At 48.1% G+C, this 17,753-nt stretch overlaps 1 protein-coding gene across 8 annotated transcripts in view; it reads left to right on the top strand.

The window, feature by feature from the left end:
- The window catches only part of PITPNM2 (phosphatidylinositol transfer protein membrane associated 2), a 1,093,290-nt gene that overhangs the window by 1,016,363 nt on the left and 59,174 nt on the right, over window positions 1–17,753 (top strand). For all 8 annotated transcript variants that reach the window (XM_078667590.1, XM_078667587.1, XM_078667588.1 and 5 more), the window contains 2 exons: window positions 6,938–7,054; window positions 8,268–8,416. In XM_078667590.1, coding sequence (XP_078523716.1) covers window positions 6,938–7,054; window positions 8,268–8,416 — 266 coding nt within the window. The remainder of the gene's footprint in view (window positions 1–6,937; window positions 7,055–8,267; window positions 8,417–17,753) is intronic.

The raw sequence follows: 17,753 nt of genomic DNA, 5'->3' as shown, positions 1-17,753 counted from the left end.
GGTTTGTTCTCTGCATTAAGGCCTGTTATTCGTTGGCTAAGAAGGAGCCTCCTGTAGGGTTGCGTGCCCATTCCACCAGGGCAACGGCAGCCACTACTGCCTTGGGACACAGCGTTCCCTTGCAAGACATTTGTCAGGTAGCTACGTGGGCCTCGCTGCACACGTTTACCAAGCACTACTGCCTTGACAGTCAAGTCCGGAGGGACAGCTTCTTTCAATCAATCAATCATTTGTAAAGCGCAATACATACCCGCGAGGGTCTCAAGGCGCTGGGTTGGTGGGGCGCTACTGATCGAACAGCCAGGTCTTGAGTATCTTCCTGAAGGTCAGCAGGTCTTGGGTCTGTCGTAGGCTCAGTGGTAGGGTGTTCCATATCTTTGCGGCGAGGTGGGAGAAGGATCTCCCACTGGTGGTTGTTCTTCGGATGCACGGGACGGTGGAGAGTGAGAGGTCGGCGGAGCGGAGCTGGCGATTGGGGATATAGACGGAGAGACGTCTGTTGAGGTAGGCTGGGCTGGTCTTGTGGAGTGCCTTGTGTGCGTGGGTGAGGAGCTTGAAGGATATGCTCTTGTTGACGGGGAGCCAGTGCAGGTTTCTCATGTGGGGGGTGATGTGGCCGTGGCGTGGTACGTCGAGGATCAGTCGTGCCGAGGCGTTTTGGATGCGTTGTAGTCGTTTGAGCTTGGTCGGGGCTCCCGCATAGAGGGCATTTCCATAGTCAAGTCTGATGCTGACGACAGCCTGGGTGACTGTTTTTCTTGTATCTGTCGGGATCCATCTGTAGATCTTGCGGAGCATGCAGAGGGTGTTGACGCAGGAGGAGGAGATGGCGTTGACTTGCTTGGTCATTGAGAGCGTTGAGTCGAGGATGATTCCCAGGTTGCGTGCGTGGTCGGTGGGTGCTGGGGCTGCCCCTAGTGCCGTCAGCCACCAGGAGTCATCCCAGGCTGAAGGGTTGGAGCCGAGGATGAAGACCTCTGTCTTGTCTGAGTTCTGCTTAAAATGGCTGGTCTTCATCCAGTCGGCGACGGCCTTCATTCCTTCGTGGAGGTTGGCTTTGGTGGAGATGGGGTCCTTGGTGAGGGAGAGGATCAGCTGAGTGTCGTCGGCGTAGGAGATTATGTTGAGGTCGTGCTGTCGGGCTACTGTGCGATCGGGCCATGTAAATGTTGAACAGCGTCGGGCTGAGGGAGGATCCCTGGGGTATGCCGCAGATGATCTCGGAGGCTTTGGAACGGAATGGGGGGAGGCGGAGGCTTTAAGTTCTGCCGGAGAGGAAGGAGGTTGTCCAATCCAGAGCCTTGTCTCGGATCCCTGCGGCGTGGAGGCTTGCGCATAGTGTGCGGTGGCAGACGGTGTCGAAGGCGGCAGAGAGGTCTAGGAGGATGAGTGCTGCGGTCTCGCCGTTGTCCAGCAGGGTCCTGATGTCATCGGTGGCGGCGATGAGGGCAGTCTCGGTGCTGTGGTTGCTGCGGAACCCTGATTTGGAAGGGTCCAGGATTCTGTTTTCTTCGAAGTATCGTGTTAGCTGTCTGTTGACGGTTTTCTCGATGACCTTGGTCGGGAAGGGAGCAGAGAGATGGGCCGGAAATTCTTGAGGTCTCTTGGGTCTGCCTTAGGTTTTTTGAGTAGGGCTTTGATCTTGGCGTGTTTCCAGATCTCTGGGAAGGTCGCGGTCTTGAGGGAGAGATTGATGACGTTGCGCAGGTGGGGTGCGATGGAGCTGCTTGCTCTGTTGAAGATGTGATGCGGGAATGGGTCTGATGGAGAGCCGGAGTGGATTGGGCGCATGGTCTTGATGGTGTCATCGATGCTCAAGCTGGCCCAGGCTAGCAGGGGGTCGTGGTAGATGGTGTGCGGAGGGTCTGTTGTGTTGCTGTCTGTTGGGGCTGTCTGGGTGTTGAAGCTGTCATGGATGTCTGCTATCTTGTGGTGGAAGAAGGTGGCGAGGGAGTCGCACAGGGCTTGCGACGGCGGGATGTCGTTGGTGTTGGAGCTGGAGTTGGAGAGTTCCTTCACGATGTTGAAGAGCTCCTTGCTATTGTGTGCGTGGTTGTCGAGGCGGTCTTTGAAGGAGGTCCTCTTGGCCGCCCTGATGAGGTGGTGGTGGTTGCGGACAGGGCCGGACTGAGAACCAAAACCGGCCCTGGCAAAGTGCTCGGCCGGCCCTCTGGGAGAGCGACCGAGCTCTTTGGCGGGGCCGGTGTTCGCCCGATTTTGTTACAGGGCCGATTTTGCAGATATGCTGAAAAAACGGCCCTGTAACAAAAACGGCCCCCAGGGCACAAAACCGGCCCCCACCCTTGCAGCGCACCGGGGGATTGCCCGGTGCCCCCAACGGCCAGTCCGGTCCTGGTTGCGGATGGCGTCCTTGTGTGCTGCATGGCTGTCCGGAGTTTGTTCACTGTGCCATTTCTTCTCTAGTTTCCGGCAGGGTTGCTTGGAGGCTAGGAGTTCTGGGGTGAACCAGCTGGCCCTCTTGCTGGTGTCTCTGTGGGGGGGTTTCTTCAGCGGGGCGAGGGTGTTGGCGCAGTCCTTGATCCAGCGTCTGAGGCTGTGGGCACTTCGTCGGTGTTAGAGGGTTCGGTAGGTGGGCTGAGAGCGAGGTTTGCATGTAGTTGGTCTTCAGTGATTTTGTTCCAGCAGCGGCGGGGGATCTGTTGGGTGCGGTGGTGGGCTTCTGGAAGGAGAAGGGGATGCAGCGGTGGTCGGTCCAGAGGAGTTCGGAGGTGTGACTGACGGAGACGTGCGGGTTTGAGGAGAAGACGGGGTCGAGCGTGTGGCCGGCGGAGTGGGTGGGCGTTGTGACGAGTTGCTTCAGTCCGAGGTTGGTGTGGTTATCGAACAGGGTTGTGGAGTTGTTGTCGTTGTTGTTCTCAAGGTGAAAGTTCAGGTCTCCGAGTAGGATGTAGTCGGTGGAGGTCAGGGCGTGCGTGCTGATCAAGTCGGCGATGGAGTTGCTGAACTGGGGGCGGGGGGCGGTAGATGAGGGTGCCTCTGAGGGTGGAGTTAGAGTCTGTGTGGATCTGGAAATGCATGTGTTCGGCGGTGCTGAGCGCGTCGTCGGTGCTAGTCGAGACCCTGATGCTGTTCTTGTGGACCATAGCGATTCCTCCTCCGACTCCGTTGGTGCGGTCTCTGCGGGTGATCTTGTAGCCGTCTGGGATGGCTATGGCGATGTTGGGTGCGGAGTAGTCGTTAAACCAGGTCTCTGTCAGGAAGGCGACGTCCGGGGATGTTGTGTCGAGCAGGTCCCACAGCCTTCGGTGCGCCAGCTCCGTGGTCGCTCAGCAGCCGGCATATATGGGGAGGTGGGAGGGAGGAGCAGCTGGGAGGCGGGGGCAGCGAATGGGCAGTGGGCCGTCAGGAGGGCGCCGGGGACGCAGCGGCGTGAAGGGTGAGGGACAACGAAGGTAACAGAAGGAAAAAGGGGCACAAAATCGATGGGAAAACAAGTGGCACAGAAGGCAAAAGGGCACAAAAAACGAGTGGAACAGAAGGCAAAATGGGCACAGAAACGAGGGAAAAACGAGTGGCACAGAGGGCAGAAGGGCACAAAAAACGAGTGGAACAGAGGGCAGAAGAGCACAAAAAACGAGTGGAACAGAAGGCAAAAGGGGCACAAAAACAAGGGAAAAACGACTGGCACAGAGGGCAGAATGGCAGAGAAAGCGAGTGGTACAGAGGGCAGAAGGGCACAAAAAACGAGTGGAACAGAAGGCAAAAGGGGCACAAAAACAAGGGAAAAACGAGTGGCACAGAAGGCAAAAGGCCACAAAAAACTGGTCTGGTAGATCTCCATTGCAGGAAGACTCTGGAATCATGAGGCCTTTTTAGCAAACTTGTGGATTGCCCCTGCCCTATGATTTAACAGATGCAAGCTTTTGAGGATCTGTGGGCCCAAGAGCCAGAATCCACTAGCCGGATCCCTAAGTAATCAAAGTTCCTGATGCTTTCTAGTGCTTCCCTTCCCAGGTTTACAGTGCAATGCTTTGTCTTTTTATCCCTGGTGGACAGACCCGTGCACCAGGGTCAGTTGCTTCTAGCCCTTCCAATGGTCAGCTCCTCCTGCAGGTTTGACTCCCTCCTTCATTTCTTATTCAGACAGAACTCCTTGGGTTCCAAGGACAATTCAGGCAGTTCTTTCTCCACATCAGACTCCACCTCCTCACCTTTGCGGAGTTGGCTGTCAAGCACATACCATATTGCACCATATTCCTCTTAGTACTCTATGGAGCACCGCCTCCTTGATCAGAGAGAACTTGAAACTGGAACCACAAGTGGATCAGCGGCTCCCACCTTTAAACGGAGGCGACAAATAGGGAAATGGATTCTTTGTAGATGCAGAAATGGGTTGGATTGATTCCCCTTTCATTTGTCCTTCTCAGGCTGTTATCCATGCGCCATCCTTTGTCTTGAGTGATGTTTTTCACAGCAGGGTTGGCTCCAGGTTGAGGCACCCACAACTGGGGAACAAAGAGCTGTGAGGAGTCTGTGCCTCACTATAAACAGCCCCATTTGATAGTGATGAGAAAGAGAGACACAAGGCTGCACCTTTTCTGAAGGACCCTTAACATTCTAACAACAGTCCCACCCCTACAATCTACCAAATGACAGACTCACTATGACTAATCAACAGCCCTCAATATCAGAAAGGACCCTGTCTCTTTCCCCACTTCAGTGTCTAAGTTCCCTCCCTTCAGTCTAAGGAGTGTCAGCAATACATTACTGTCCGGGAGAGCAACCGCCATCTTCTGTACATTTACAGGCCAGGGGCTTACGAAATGGAGCCCACGGACCTTTATCAGAATTGGGGCGTGGATTCGCCCCAACCAAATGCACTGTTATGATTGCCCTAAAGGCTGTCACGTCTTCCAACATATTTATCCATATAATCCAGTGTAATCCTTCTTTTCAACGCTGTCATCCAACGTATTCACATTTTTTTTCATCCACAGGCGGAGTGATGCTTGCCAATTTACCTAGTTTCTAATGTTTATGCTGTGCCATCTGAACCTCTCGCAAGAAACACGAGTGATGCAAATTCGTCTGAAGGCAGTGATGTTTATTTTAAAAAAGCCCAATGCATTTCGGGCAACTGGGTGCCCTTCGTCAGGGGTCACTACAATAACAGATTCAAAGAAAACCACATGTTACCTTTTATACCTTCATTTTCATCCACATCAATGCATTAATACAAATCATTAGAGTGCTTCATATACTTTAACATTCTTATTAACAATTCATCCATTAGCAAACTAAGCTCCTGAACTCTGACAGCAATCTTCACCTTTCTCATATTGTGCATTTAAAATTCAGCAAAACCTCTCGTTAACCTAACTCTCTTATCTCAGGAATTCACCGAACGCCGTTCCGCTTCTCATTCATCCAATCAATGCTTATATTCTACGGAACCTCCCTTTCGCTTGCTGTATTACACCTTACACCCCTCTATCTCCCCAACGTAGTGAGGCTGCAGTACGTTATGAGGCAGTACTTGCAGTTATAAAAAAGAAACAGATACTACTAGACTGTCGCAACCTGCTCCTTTCTTTTTCACATTTGGGAAACTGACAGTGGGTGTCCATGGGGCTATTTTCTGAAGAGACTTTCCCAGGGTTTGAACCCCAACCCTTGCCTGTTCACTCACACATCTCCTCTACAATGTCACTGAATTAAAGGCTAGCACTACTACTGATAATAGTACTGCTGCTGTTACTACTGATGTCCCATGTGGTCCCACGTAAGCGGTATCGGTAGCTTACTCCGTACTGGCGATCCTTTGCATTCTGCTACTTCACGTTCTACTTTAGGGTTTGACTTCAAATGTCAGCAAATTCACCATATAGGGGCAAATGTACAAGTGCATTGCACCACCAGAACGTCACTTTTTTTATGTTGCAGTGCCGCAATGCCCTGCGCCATATTTAGAAAGCAGCATTAAGCCACTTTGCATATAAATATGGTACCTTTTCATGCAGGTATCTGCGTGAAAGGCATGTGCAATGGGTGTTGCTGTGGGCGTTCCACCGTAACACCCACTGCTTTTTGAGGCTGTCCCCGATTTACAACGATGTGTAAATCTGAGGCAGCGCCAAAAACTAATGTCATACAAAAGCAGGCGTTAGATTAGCGCAACAAGGGGAAATACTTTTATTTCTCCTTGTTTTTTCTCTGTGTGCTGCATTCTGAAGCATACATAGAAAGAGCAAATCACCATTATTGATTGTATACGTGCAGGAATGGAATCCTTCCTGCACATAAACAATTATCCCTGCAAAACAGACACCCTTGCACTATGGCGCAAGGTTGTCTGTGTTGGAGCTAGGCAGCTATTTTTAGCTCCAGCGCTAGGGAAAACACCGGGGGTGCGCCGTATTCTTGTTAATACGCTGCATCCCTGCATTTTGGAAATGACATAGTGCATCACTGTAAAATGTGCCGCAGCACTGCACCATTTCCTTATACATATGCCCCATTGTGTTAAGTTTGCAGTGTGTTTGGCTATCTCATAAATAAAACCGATCCAAAAATATGTGCTGTATCACAGAGGAGGAAACCGGGCTGGGTGATGGCTCATCCCTGATATGGCAACACCTGAGACATGTTACTGTCACACTCTTTAATAAAGTTATTACACTTATAATTTGCTAGACATTTAATCATAGTCATAAGCACTGTGACGCTGTGTTATGTAAGTCGCTCTACATTACTGCTCATTCACTTGAAAGATGAGCAACTTCATATCCCTTCGGTCCCCATAGAAACTGAGAATTCATGTGAAAGTCGGTCCGGCTATATAATATGGTGTAAACATCAGCGTTATTGATTAATCAATAATGCACTCTTGTATTTCATATCCTGTAAATGTCATGGCTGGAGGCTGCAAACAAGGTGGTTATTTAAACATTACAGGTGTGTGTTATTTTTCTTCCAGAACGTTGCCGCCAACCACAGGATCAACGATGCTGTCGCGAATGAAGACGGCCCTCAGACCCTCAATGGGCGGTTCATGTACGGTCCACTGGATATGGTCACTCTCACTGGGGAAAAGGTGTGGTTCCTATATAGCACTCCTTACAAAAAGCGTTTTTCCCAATCATCAAAATATATAAGTACTCTGTACTATTCTCTTCACATTACAGCCTAATACAGATGATAAGTTGTTCAAACGTCTTCCTGGGTGCTGCTCTGTTGTTCTGCGTCTATATAATAGTTCACTCCAAAACATCATAGTTCCAACCAACAACACAGAGGTAGTTTGAAAATAATGTCTTGAGCTTTCTTCAAGGTGGTGGCTGTAACCTTTGAAAATAGTATTGGGGCGCATGTCTTGGGTTCTGTGGTGAGTGGGGTAAGAGTGTCATTCTTAGGAAGGAACTGCTACTCCTATTGCTGATTGGTACTGCCACAAGCAACTTTGAAAGCTCTTTGGTGAAAACAAACTGACTGACAAATAATATCTTAAAAGTAAGCCTGCCTTTAGTCTTTAGTCTCTACTAATGTAGCTGCTAGGTATTTTGGGTCTGTACCAAACACTTTTTGTTATAAACCTGCTGCAGTCTCAGTTTTTTTTAAATAAAACAAAAAACCGACAATGAGCAGTCAATGACTGATTTCACTTCCCAATGTCTGTCTGATTTCACTTCCCAGTGTCTGTCTAATTTCAGTTCCCGTAAAAGCCTTGTGGTTATTGGGTATGTGATGTCACTTCTACTCCAGTTGTAGACTGGAATTAGCATAGTAAATCTGATTCCCACAATGTATCCACATTCCCCACCCCCCATTGAGTTAGAATAGTGATTTTAATCCCTTCACCCAATGTCTACACTTACCCCATTGTCTGTCAGACAATAAACCCCCAAAATATGTACTTTCGCCAATGTGTGTTAGACTGGAGTTAGAATAGTAATTCTGATGTCTGCACTTTCCCAACCTTTGTTAGATTGGAGATGGAATAATACAATTTCATTTAGTTGTTATTATTAACATTTTCTGACATGAATTGTTCATTTGAAACATACTCCTTGACATCTGATTAAGGCTGAGACTAGCTGCATAATTATCTTCCTGTGCTCTCACAATTATTATCTCGATACCTGTTTATTTTGCATTTCTTTTGAATGAAGTAATTGAGGCATTCCAAATCAAGTAGATTGATGCTTTTTCTATGCAGATTGAACAGTGAGCTGGGAACAAAAGCCTCAATTTCCACTAGTCTACCATACAACAGCTGGTTCTTTCTTTAAATGGTTATTCTGTTATAGGTGGACATTCATGTCATGACCCAGCCTCCAGCCGGGCAATGGGTCTACTTTGACACAGAGCTAACCAACAGCAGTGGTAGGATCTCCTACGTCATTCCAGAAGACAAGCGTCTGGGGATTGGGGTGTATCCCATCAAAATGGTGGTCAGGTACTGTAATTTAATTTTTTGTGACTAATTGTTTCAAATGTAGTACAATGGCCATGGAATGGCAAACACACACAAAACTATTTTTGTTCATGTCAATTTTTATTTTATTTTTTAGATATTTAAATATAGAAAAAAATATTGTTTTAATGTTTTATGATAGGTTGTGGATTAGCAATAAAAGGAAAACATTTAAATAAAGAAAATGTATAGTTTTAATGTTTTACAATTATTTGTGGATTAACAATAAAATTAACTGATCCAACTATTTTACTCCAGATTTCCCATCTCTGTGGTTCCTGTGATGAATTATCATTAAACTTCAACTAGAAGATCTTTCCACAAGGGTAGTTGCACAGTATGAATGAATGAAAACATATATTGCACAATTACTTAAAACCATTTGCAATATTTCTTATATTTATAAATAAATTAAAACCATGAGTAAAAATGCAAACCAAATACTGCAATAAAATTGTATTAAAAAATGCTTATTTGTCTTTAGGAAAAGGAGTTATTTTAGCAGCAATTAAGAAATTAGAGTCCAATTCAATGTCTTGAAGCCATCGGGCAGCGGAAGTGTAGAACAGTAGTGACATCTAAATCTACCACCGTGTATCTAAGCACCACTAGGTTTAGGGTGACTGAGTGCCTTGTGTCATGTGAGAGTTTGATGTTAAAATTGGAAAGCAAGTCTATTTCCTGTTTAGTTACTTTGCTGCCATAAGAGGTCTTCAGATTGTTATTGTTATTGTTAACTTCGCTTTATATAGCGCCGACTCACCTACAGGTCTCTAGGCGCTCCAGACCAATGACAAACAATAACGGAAAACATAAGAAAGGCAAAGAAAGGCCTACAGTGCAACTATTAAGATGGGCCAAATGCCTCCCTGAATAGAAGCGTTTTTAACAGCTTCCTAAAACGCAGGAGACTTACTTCTCTCCGAAGCAGTTCTGGTAATTTGTTCCATATCTGTGGAACCAAGACCGAAAAAGATCTCCCTCCTTTAGTTGCTAGCTTAAATCGAGGGCAAACCAGTAACTGGGAATCAGCTGACCTCAAGACTCGTTTGGGGTTATAGACCTCCAGGCGTTCTTTAATATAGGCAGGGGCTTGCCCATAGATAGCCTTATGGGCCGTGCATAAGCTCCTGAACTCCGCCCTCTGCTCAATCGGGAGCCAATGTAACTTAAGCAGTAAGGGGGAAGCATGGGTTCTTCTAGGTAACCTGAAGATTAGACGCACCGCATCATTCAGGACCACCTGCAATCTATTGGTCAAGGTTTTAGGCAGACCTAAATAGAGGGCGTTCCCATAATCCAACCTCGAGATGATTGTAGCAGAAACCACCATGCGGAGCGTGGAAAAGGAAAGAAGGGGGGCTAACTTACGCAGTTGTCTGATCAAACCAGTACACATCCCTACTACGGAGGAAATCTGATGGCCATTGACAACTCATTGTCAATCTTGATACCGAGACTCTTTACTTTATCACACGGTATCGGTGAAGGACCTAATTCCTGGGGCCAATATAGGTCACTCCAAGGTGAGACTGCAGTCGAGACCACCAAAACCTCAGTTTTTTCCGGGTTTATTTTCAACAGGTTTGCAGTCATCCAACCAACCGTATGTCTAAGAATGTTCTGGGCGTTGGTCTGCGCCAGAGCCGATTTATCAATACTCAGTAGCAGCTAGGTATCGTCGGCGTAATTAAACACACGACAACCCATATTCACTAGAGAGTCAATCAGCGGTTGCAGATAGAGGTTGAATAAAAGTGGGGATAATGCAGAGCCCTGAGGGACTCCGCACTGCAGCATACCCACATCGGAGATGCAATCCCCCAGTTGAATCCTCTGCGTCCTGCCCGTGAAGAAGGATTGAAGCCATTGATGGGCCAAACCCCTTATCCCAAAAGTGGCCAGTCTGTCCAGTAACAGGGAATGGCTGACAGTATCGAACGCCGCCGATAGATCTAAAAGTATCAGGGCGCTCGGTTTCTTACTGTCAGCCATACCTCTAAGCTCGTCCAGCACCGAGAGCATCACCAGCTCGGTGCTGTGATGTGCCCGAACCCTGCCTGACGCTCCTGGAGTAGATGGTGTGACTCCAGGAATAAGGAAAGTGACTTCAGGACATGTTGCTCCAAGACCTTGGACAGAAAAGGCAGTTGGGATATCGGCCTATAGTTTTTTAAAATAGCCGGGTCGGCTCCCGGTTTCTTTAACAAAGGCTTAACACGTGCCTCCTTAAGACTTGATGGTAAATGGCCAGTCTCCATTGAGCTTTTGAGAAGGGAGATAATATGGTCTTCTAAAATAGGACGCGACAGACGAAAGACCCTAGGGGGACACGGGTCCGCCGGGGAACCAGACTTGGTTCTACTCATAAGCTGCTCAAGACTTAGAGAGTCTATCTCAGGAAACCTTGAAATAGAGGCTTCCAAGGAGATTTGAGCTTCCTGTGACGGAAGAGGGCCATTCAGGGTGCTGTTCTCGATCTCAGAAAGAATAGTCTCCACCTTCTCAAGGAAGAAACGTTGGAAGATATCAACGTTTATTGTTGTTTCCATCATTTCTGTTTTTTTACTCAACTCTCTTAAGATTTTGAACGTTTCTTTCTGAATATTCTCGGCCTGGTTTATGCGGGTTTCGTAGAATTCTGCTTTTGTTACCATAATCAATTTTTTATATGAATTGAGTGAGATTTTATACTGCTCCCGATCTATACCATCTTTTGTTCTCCTCCAGCTCCTTTCTAGATGACGGAGCTTCTTTTTATGGTCCTTCAGGAGCGGAGTGAACCATGGGGCCCCTTTTCCTACTCCTTTTGCTTTTTGCAGTTTCTCAGGTGCTATTTGGTCAATCGCCTGACTCAAATTCCGCGTTATGTCCTTATAGTGCTGATCTAAATCCCCACTAGGGGCCAATGATTGAACATGATTAGGGAGAATACTGGTCAAAGATTGTGAGTCAACTTTTTTCCACTGACAAACTTTTTTCAGTTTTAGAGGTCTTTGAGCCGAATAACCGACAGTGGGAATATCACAATTCACCAAGTAATGATCCGACCAGACACAAGGTAAAATGTCCACAAGGTTTACCTTTGGGTCTGAGGTCCAGATAAGATCAAGGATATGCCCCTTAATATGTGTGGGGGCATCTACAAGCTGTTTAATGCCAAGAGAAGACATAATATTCTCCAAGTGTCGAGCTGCCGGGTCTTTCTGGGCTTTATCCCAGTGCATGTTAAAGTCCCCGGTTACCACGATTTTTTTATATCTAGTGCAAAAATCAGACATAATAGGGGCAAATAAATCGTTGAATGCTGAGGTGGAGTTTGGAGGACGGCAAACTGTAAAGATCACAAGGCACGAATTATTCAGAGTAAGCTTCACTCCAAGTATGTCGGCTAGATCTACGGTCTCAGCCGCTATTTTGACAGCCTTTAGATGTTTTTTTAATAGAATTGCTACCCCCCACCCCGCGCGTTATCCGCACGATTGTGCCATACCGCCTTCTTTGTCGGAGAGCTGAACATGCAACTCAGCCATATATTTAACAAATTTGGTCAAATCTGTTGGTGCAGTGCAAGCGAACAGAGCTGTTACCGCTTCTTTGCGTGTCCGAACCCTTTTAGATATATCGTTTTTAACAACTTCTGACCTTGTTGTAGCAGGCCGGGGCAGCGGCAGACTAAAAGTAGCTGAGACTCCTTTTTATAATTACAGAATCTGAAAGAGACAATTAGTTATAGATTCCTTACCTTGTGAATTACCCCAGGCGCCAGACTGGATCCGGAGAATTTTTCATAAGCAGTACCCCTGTGCGTCGAAAGGTGGCGTGCTCTCCCATGCAGTCGCCGAGGGGAGAGACACAGCCAAGTTTACTATCCGATGTGGGCTGGACATCTCTGACTCACTAGGCAGGACGATTTCAATGTCGGTAGTCTTTCGACGCTACGCCTGGCTGAGGTCAACTGGCTTTTCCGGGGATGTCCAAGCTACCCTTATGGACATGTCCTTTGATGCCCGTCGCCTGTTCAGCGACAAAGCAGACAACGCACTGAATGGCTTCAAGGACTCTTGGGCTACGGCCCAGTCCCTGGGCATCTCCACCACCTGCCCTGTGCAGTCTACTTTTCACCCCTTTCGTGGCTACGGAAGGGGTGCCCCGCCACATTCCAACCAGAGCCACAAGCCGGCGCAAGCTGTTCAGCCCCTGCACGGCAGGGGACGTGGGACCCACCGTTGTGGGTCTGGGGGCCAGCGAGCGGGCCAGTTCACCACCGCCCCCTCTGAAGCAGCCTCCAAACCCTCCTAGTCCGACCTTTCAGCGCCACCAATCGCCAGTGGGCGGCAGGATTCGCCATCACCTTCCCAACTGGCGCTCCATCACATCGGACCCGTAGGTTTTGCAAATAGTCCGAAAGGGCTACTTCCTCCCCTTTGAGACTACCCCACCCCCCAGCCATGCCATCTCAGTATCCTGGCATGTCGGAGGATCATCTGGCCCTTCTCCAACAGGAAGTTACAGCTCTCTTGGCCAAGGGAGCCATCGAGCGAGTTCCTGCCCCAGAAGCAGGTTGTGGTTGCTATTCCCACCACTTTTTGGTGCCCAAGAAGGACAATGGCCTGTATCCTATCTTGGATCTCAGGAACGTCAACCGCTTCCTCCAGAAGGAGAAGTTCGAAACGTTGACGCTAGCTCAGCTCCTTTCTGCCCTCAACCCTGGAGACTGGATGGTAGTGTTGGACTTACAGGATGCCTATTTTCACATCCCCCTTCTGCCGGCCCTCCGGCACTACTTGTGGTTCACGGTAGGCCACGAGCACTTTCAGTTTACCATGCTTCCCTTTGGTCCTACTTGCGCACAGGTGTTCATAAAGGTGATGGTGGTGGTCGCAGCTCATCTGCGCAGATCAGGGGTTCCAGTCTTCCCCTATCTCGACCACTGGTTGTTGAAGGCGGGCTGGCCCCAGGCTGTCGTCTCCCACCTCCAGACTACGGCAGACCTCCTGCATTCGCTGGGGTTTTCTATCAATGTGCCGAAGTCACACCTGCCTCCCTTTCAGAAGCTCCTCTTCATCGAAGCGTTTCTGGACACAACGCAGTTTCGGGTCTATCCTCTTGAGCAGCGAGTCCAGGATATTCGGGCTATGATTCCGATCTTTCAGCCTCTATCCCGGGTTTCGGTCAGGGTGACCCTGAGGCTACTGGGCCTGATGGCCTCCTGCATCCTGCTGGTGGATCATGCCAGATGGCATATGCGGGCTCTGCACTGGAAGCTGAAGTTCCAGTGGTCACAGCATCAGGTCAACCTGTCCGAATGCGTCTAGATCTCGAAGGGCACTGCACGCCAATTGCAGTGGTGGCTAACAAACCGGGATTGGGTCAACAGCAGATTACTGTCCCTTCCCCAACCAGAGTTCAAATTTTTGATTGCCACGTAGGTTAGGCCCTCTCATCCCCAGTTTTTTGTTGCCAGGCCCAATAATTCCACAGCTTCCTGCATATAACTTATCCATGGATTGGTTGTCTCTTCGTAAATGGGCTTTAGCATGCTCTTTAGGCTTTCAATTGGTGCATTCAACACTTGGTAATAGTATTTTGTCTGCATTCACAGGCATTCATAATGTTGTTGCACCAGACTGAACTCCAAGCGAATCACGCTGCTCCGGGTGCATTTTGGTAGCTTAAATATACGTTTGTACGCCTGGCATTGTGATTGCCATAGCATAATGTCTATTTTGCCTGGCAATGCCTGCTGTGTATAGCCAGCTATTGCCCTTATTTTGGACTGTATGACTCTTCTTATTGGGACTGAAGTTGGACTTTGCAATTTCTCGTGGAGTTTGCACAGAACATTAAATTGTTGACTGCTCTTTTGAGTGCATTTTTTGTAGGTGTAAGGATGCTGTCTGTGTGTTGCTCTGTCTGTGTGTGGCTCTGTCTGTGTGTCTCTGTCTGTGTGGCTCTGTGTGTATGGCTCTGTGTGTGTGGCTGTGTGTGTGTGTGGCTCTGTGTGTGTGTGTGGCTCTGTGTGTGTGTGTGTGTGTGGCTCTCTGTGTGTGTGGCTCTGTGTGTGTGTGGCTCTGTGTGTGTGGCTCTGTGTGTGTGTGGGGGAGGGCTCTGTATGTATGGGGGGCTCTGTGTGTGTGTGGCTCTGTGTGTGTGGCTCTGTGTGTGTGTGGCTCTGTGTGTGTGGCTCTGTGAATGTAAATGTACAGGAATTTATATAGCGCAAATCACCGAGCGGTTTCTAAGCGCTTGCTTAGGGAACCCGTCCTGGTATTCCCCTGCGAGATAACTCCGGCAGGGTATCCGCAAGGTGAAAGCCAGGCATCCCGCCGCGAGGGGCCGTAGTGGAGATTAAGCAAGCTATTGCCCAGAGTCGCAGAGTGTGAACCCGTGAATCGAGTAGGCACCGGAGCGAGAATTGTCAAGTCCGTGGACATTTTAGGACTCAAGACCCCACCGAGCCGGGAATTGAACCCTGGTCCCGGGCTGACCTCTGCTTCCAGGTCTGCCTCCTCTAACCAGTGAGCCACACTTCTCCTCTCTGTGTGTGTGTGGCTCTATGTGTGTGGCTCTGTGTGTTTGTGTGTAGCTCTGTCTGTGTGTGGCTCTCTGTGTGTGTGTGTGTGGCTCTGTGTGTGTGTGTGTAGCTCTGTGTGTGGCTCTGTTTGTGTGTGTGTGTGACTGTGTGTGTGCGTGTGGCTCTGTGTGTGTGTGGCTCTGTGTGTGTGTGGCTCTGTGTGTGTGGGGGGGCTCTGTGTGTGGGGGGCTCTGTGTGCGTGTGGGGGGCTCCGTGTGGGGGGGGGCTCTGTGTGTGGCTCTGTGTGTGTGGCTCTGTGTGTGTGTGTGGCTCTGTGTGTGTGTGTGTGTGTGGCTCTGTGTGTGTGTGTGTGTGGCTCTGTGTGTGTAGCTCTGTGTGTGTGTGTGTGGGGCTCGGTGTGTGTGGGGCTCTGTGTGTGTGTGTGTGTGTGTGTGTGAGTGTGTGTGTGGCTCTGTGTGTGTGTGTGTGTGGCTCTGTGTGTGTGTGTGTGGCTCTGTGTGTGTGTGTGGCTCTGTGTGTGTGTGTGTGGCTCTGTGTGTATGTGGCTCTGTGTGTGTGTGAAGCTCTGTGTGTGTGTGTGTGTGTGTGGCTCTGTGTGTGTGTGTGTGTGGTTCTGTGTGTGTGGGGGGGCTCTGTGTTTGTGGGGGGCTCTGTGTGGGTGCAAATGCAATAGGTCTCGCATTTGCGAGAGTTTAAGCTATTGGCATTGTAAATGACAATGCCATTTATTTATATGTTTTAAAAACATATACAAAAATAATGTCATGAGCAATGCCAATAGCTCTAACTTTAACAAAGACGAGACCATTGCATTGTAAAAGCTTGTTTATTTTTTCATGTTAGTTTGCTAGCTCAGATAAGAAACGGCCACTATGTTGTCAATTGTAGACCCTCCTTTGTGAAACACGATTTGATATGGGGGAGGATTTCTTTGTCTTCAATCCAACTATTCAGCTCTGCCAATAGGGTGCTAGCGTAAGCTTTCCCTTCAATGTCCAGAAGGACGGTCAATCTATAGTTTTTTGGCTCTGTGTTGTCTCCTTTCTGAAATATGGGATGTAGCAGTGAGCCACCCATGAATCCGGACATTGATTTGCAGGCGACATTCAGTGACTATTGTGGATATGACTCCACCCCAATATACTGAGTCTTCTCTGAACATTCCTCCCGGGAGCCCGTTGGGACCCAGGTCCTCATCTTTTCTCATCTTTTTTCCTATCTTCTGAACGACGGGGCCATCTTGATCTTTGCCTCCAGTTTCTGACCTAGGCTCATCATTGCCATTTACACCCTCAACTAGGCTTTCCTCGATGCCCGCCTGCTGAACACCTCCGTTACTTTCTATGTAGATGGTAGCTTTGTGACTTAGCCATACCTCGGCGGAAACAGAGTTGCATCAATCCGCATTGTCATTTTCCAACCTGGCAATGTATTGCCAGAACTGCCGGTGTTTATGGTTCTTGGAGAGCTCATGGATTTTGATCCCTTCTTCCTTGAGAATCTTCTGTTTTAAGTTCTAAATTAGCTGTTTGCGCTCCAAGTTGAGTTCCCTGCACCTGTGCTTAGTGACCTGTATTCCGGTAGTTCCTTTTTGCCAGTTTTAAGTCCCAGCTTAGTTCTCTTGTTTTTTTGTTGGTTTTCATGACACGTGGAGTGTTTGCTTGGAAGGTGGTCTTTGCTCCTCCCCAAAGGGTTGTTTTCAGGGCAGAGGTTCATGCTCCCCAGTTTTTGATAGTGTTTTCGACACTAGAATTGTTACTTGTACGTTCCTGTTCGTCTTTCCATGATGTTAGTAAGGCGACTTTCTACTCTTTCCATCTGATCATCCTGAATAATGTGTGTTCCTCTATGCCTCTGGAGTGTGCAAGAGTTATGACCTGTTTCAGTTGTTTAGTGTTGATGCTTAGTTCCACTTGAAGGGCTGCATAGTCGCTTGTTTCATGCATCACAATTGTAAAATGAGATATTTTATGACTGAGATGATTGCACAGGAAGATGTAATCAATTGTTGTACGGTTGTTGTAAGTAAGTATTTCTGGTGAGTTTAGATTTAGTTTAATGCCTCGGCAAACATAAAATTGTAGTTTTATAGAAAATAGTTGAAGATTTTTTCAGAACTTGTTAGATACTTTATTTCGTTTTCCTCCATTCCTAGGTGATGGAGGTTGAAGTCGCCCATGATCACCTTGGCGAATGAATGATGCGTGCATAGGATTTCCTCTATTGTGGCGATCGTGGATCTTGTTGTCTCCAATTTTGCCTGACCCTGGACACTGAGATAAACATTTATTATTAACAGTGAAGATCTTCCTTCCATATCCTCATTTCCTCCAACTCTGAATGCCTGCAACATTTCTGAATCTGCTTCTATTTTCCTTGTTGTGAGCTCCTTTGCATGCTTTATGTACGTCGAAATCCCCCCGATGGTCTGTCATGACGTTGGTGTCTGGTTGTTGGTTTATGAAAGCCGGCAAAACCTTCCAGCTGCGTGGAGTTTGTGGGCCAAGTTTCTTGTAGGCATACAATGTCACCTTCCTGCATTATTTTCCTTGCTGATTCATGTTTGAGTGCTCTCTGTATACCAGCAACGTTCCAGGATACAATTTTGATGCCCGATTGATTGGCTTTATTGATGGACTGTGTTCCCTTATCCGCGGCCCTTATTTGTTAGGATTACACAGTTCTTTGCGGACCTCCCTGTTGTCAGGAATGGTGAGAGACATGCATTGTCTCACTGCTTGTCCTGTGTTGTTCATCCCTCCTGAAGTGCTTCATCTGCTA

Source organism: Lissotriton helveticus, chromosome 11 (assembly GCF_964261635.1).
Source record: "Lissotriton helveticus chromosome 11, aLisHel1.1, whole genome shotgun sequence".
Classification (NCBI taxonomy): domain Eukaryota; kingdom Metazoa; phylum Chordata; class Amphibia; order Caudata; family Salamandridae; genus Lissotriton; species Lissotriton helveticus.
The sequence above is the reverse complement of the archived record's forward strand: the minus strand, read 5'-3'. Positions and strand labels throughout refer to the sequence as shown.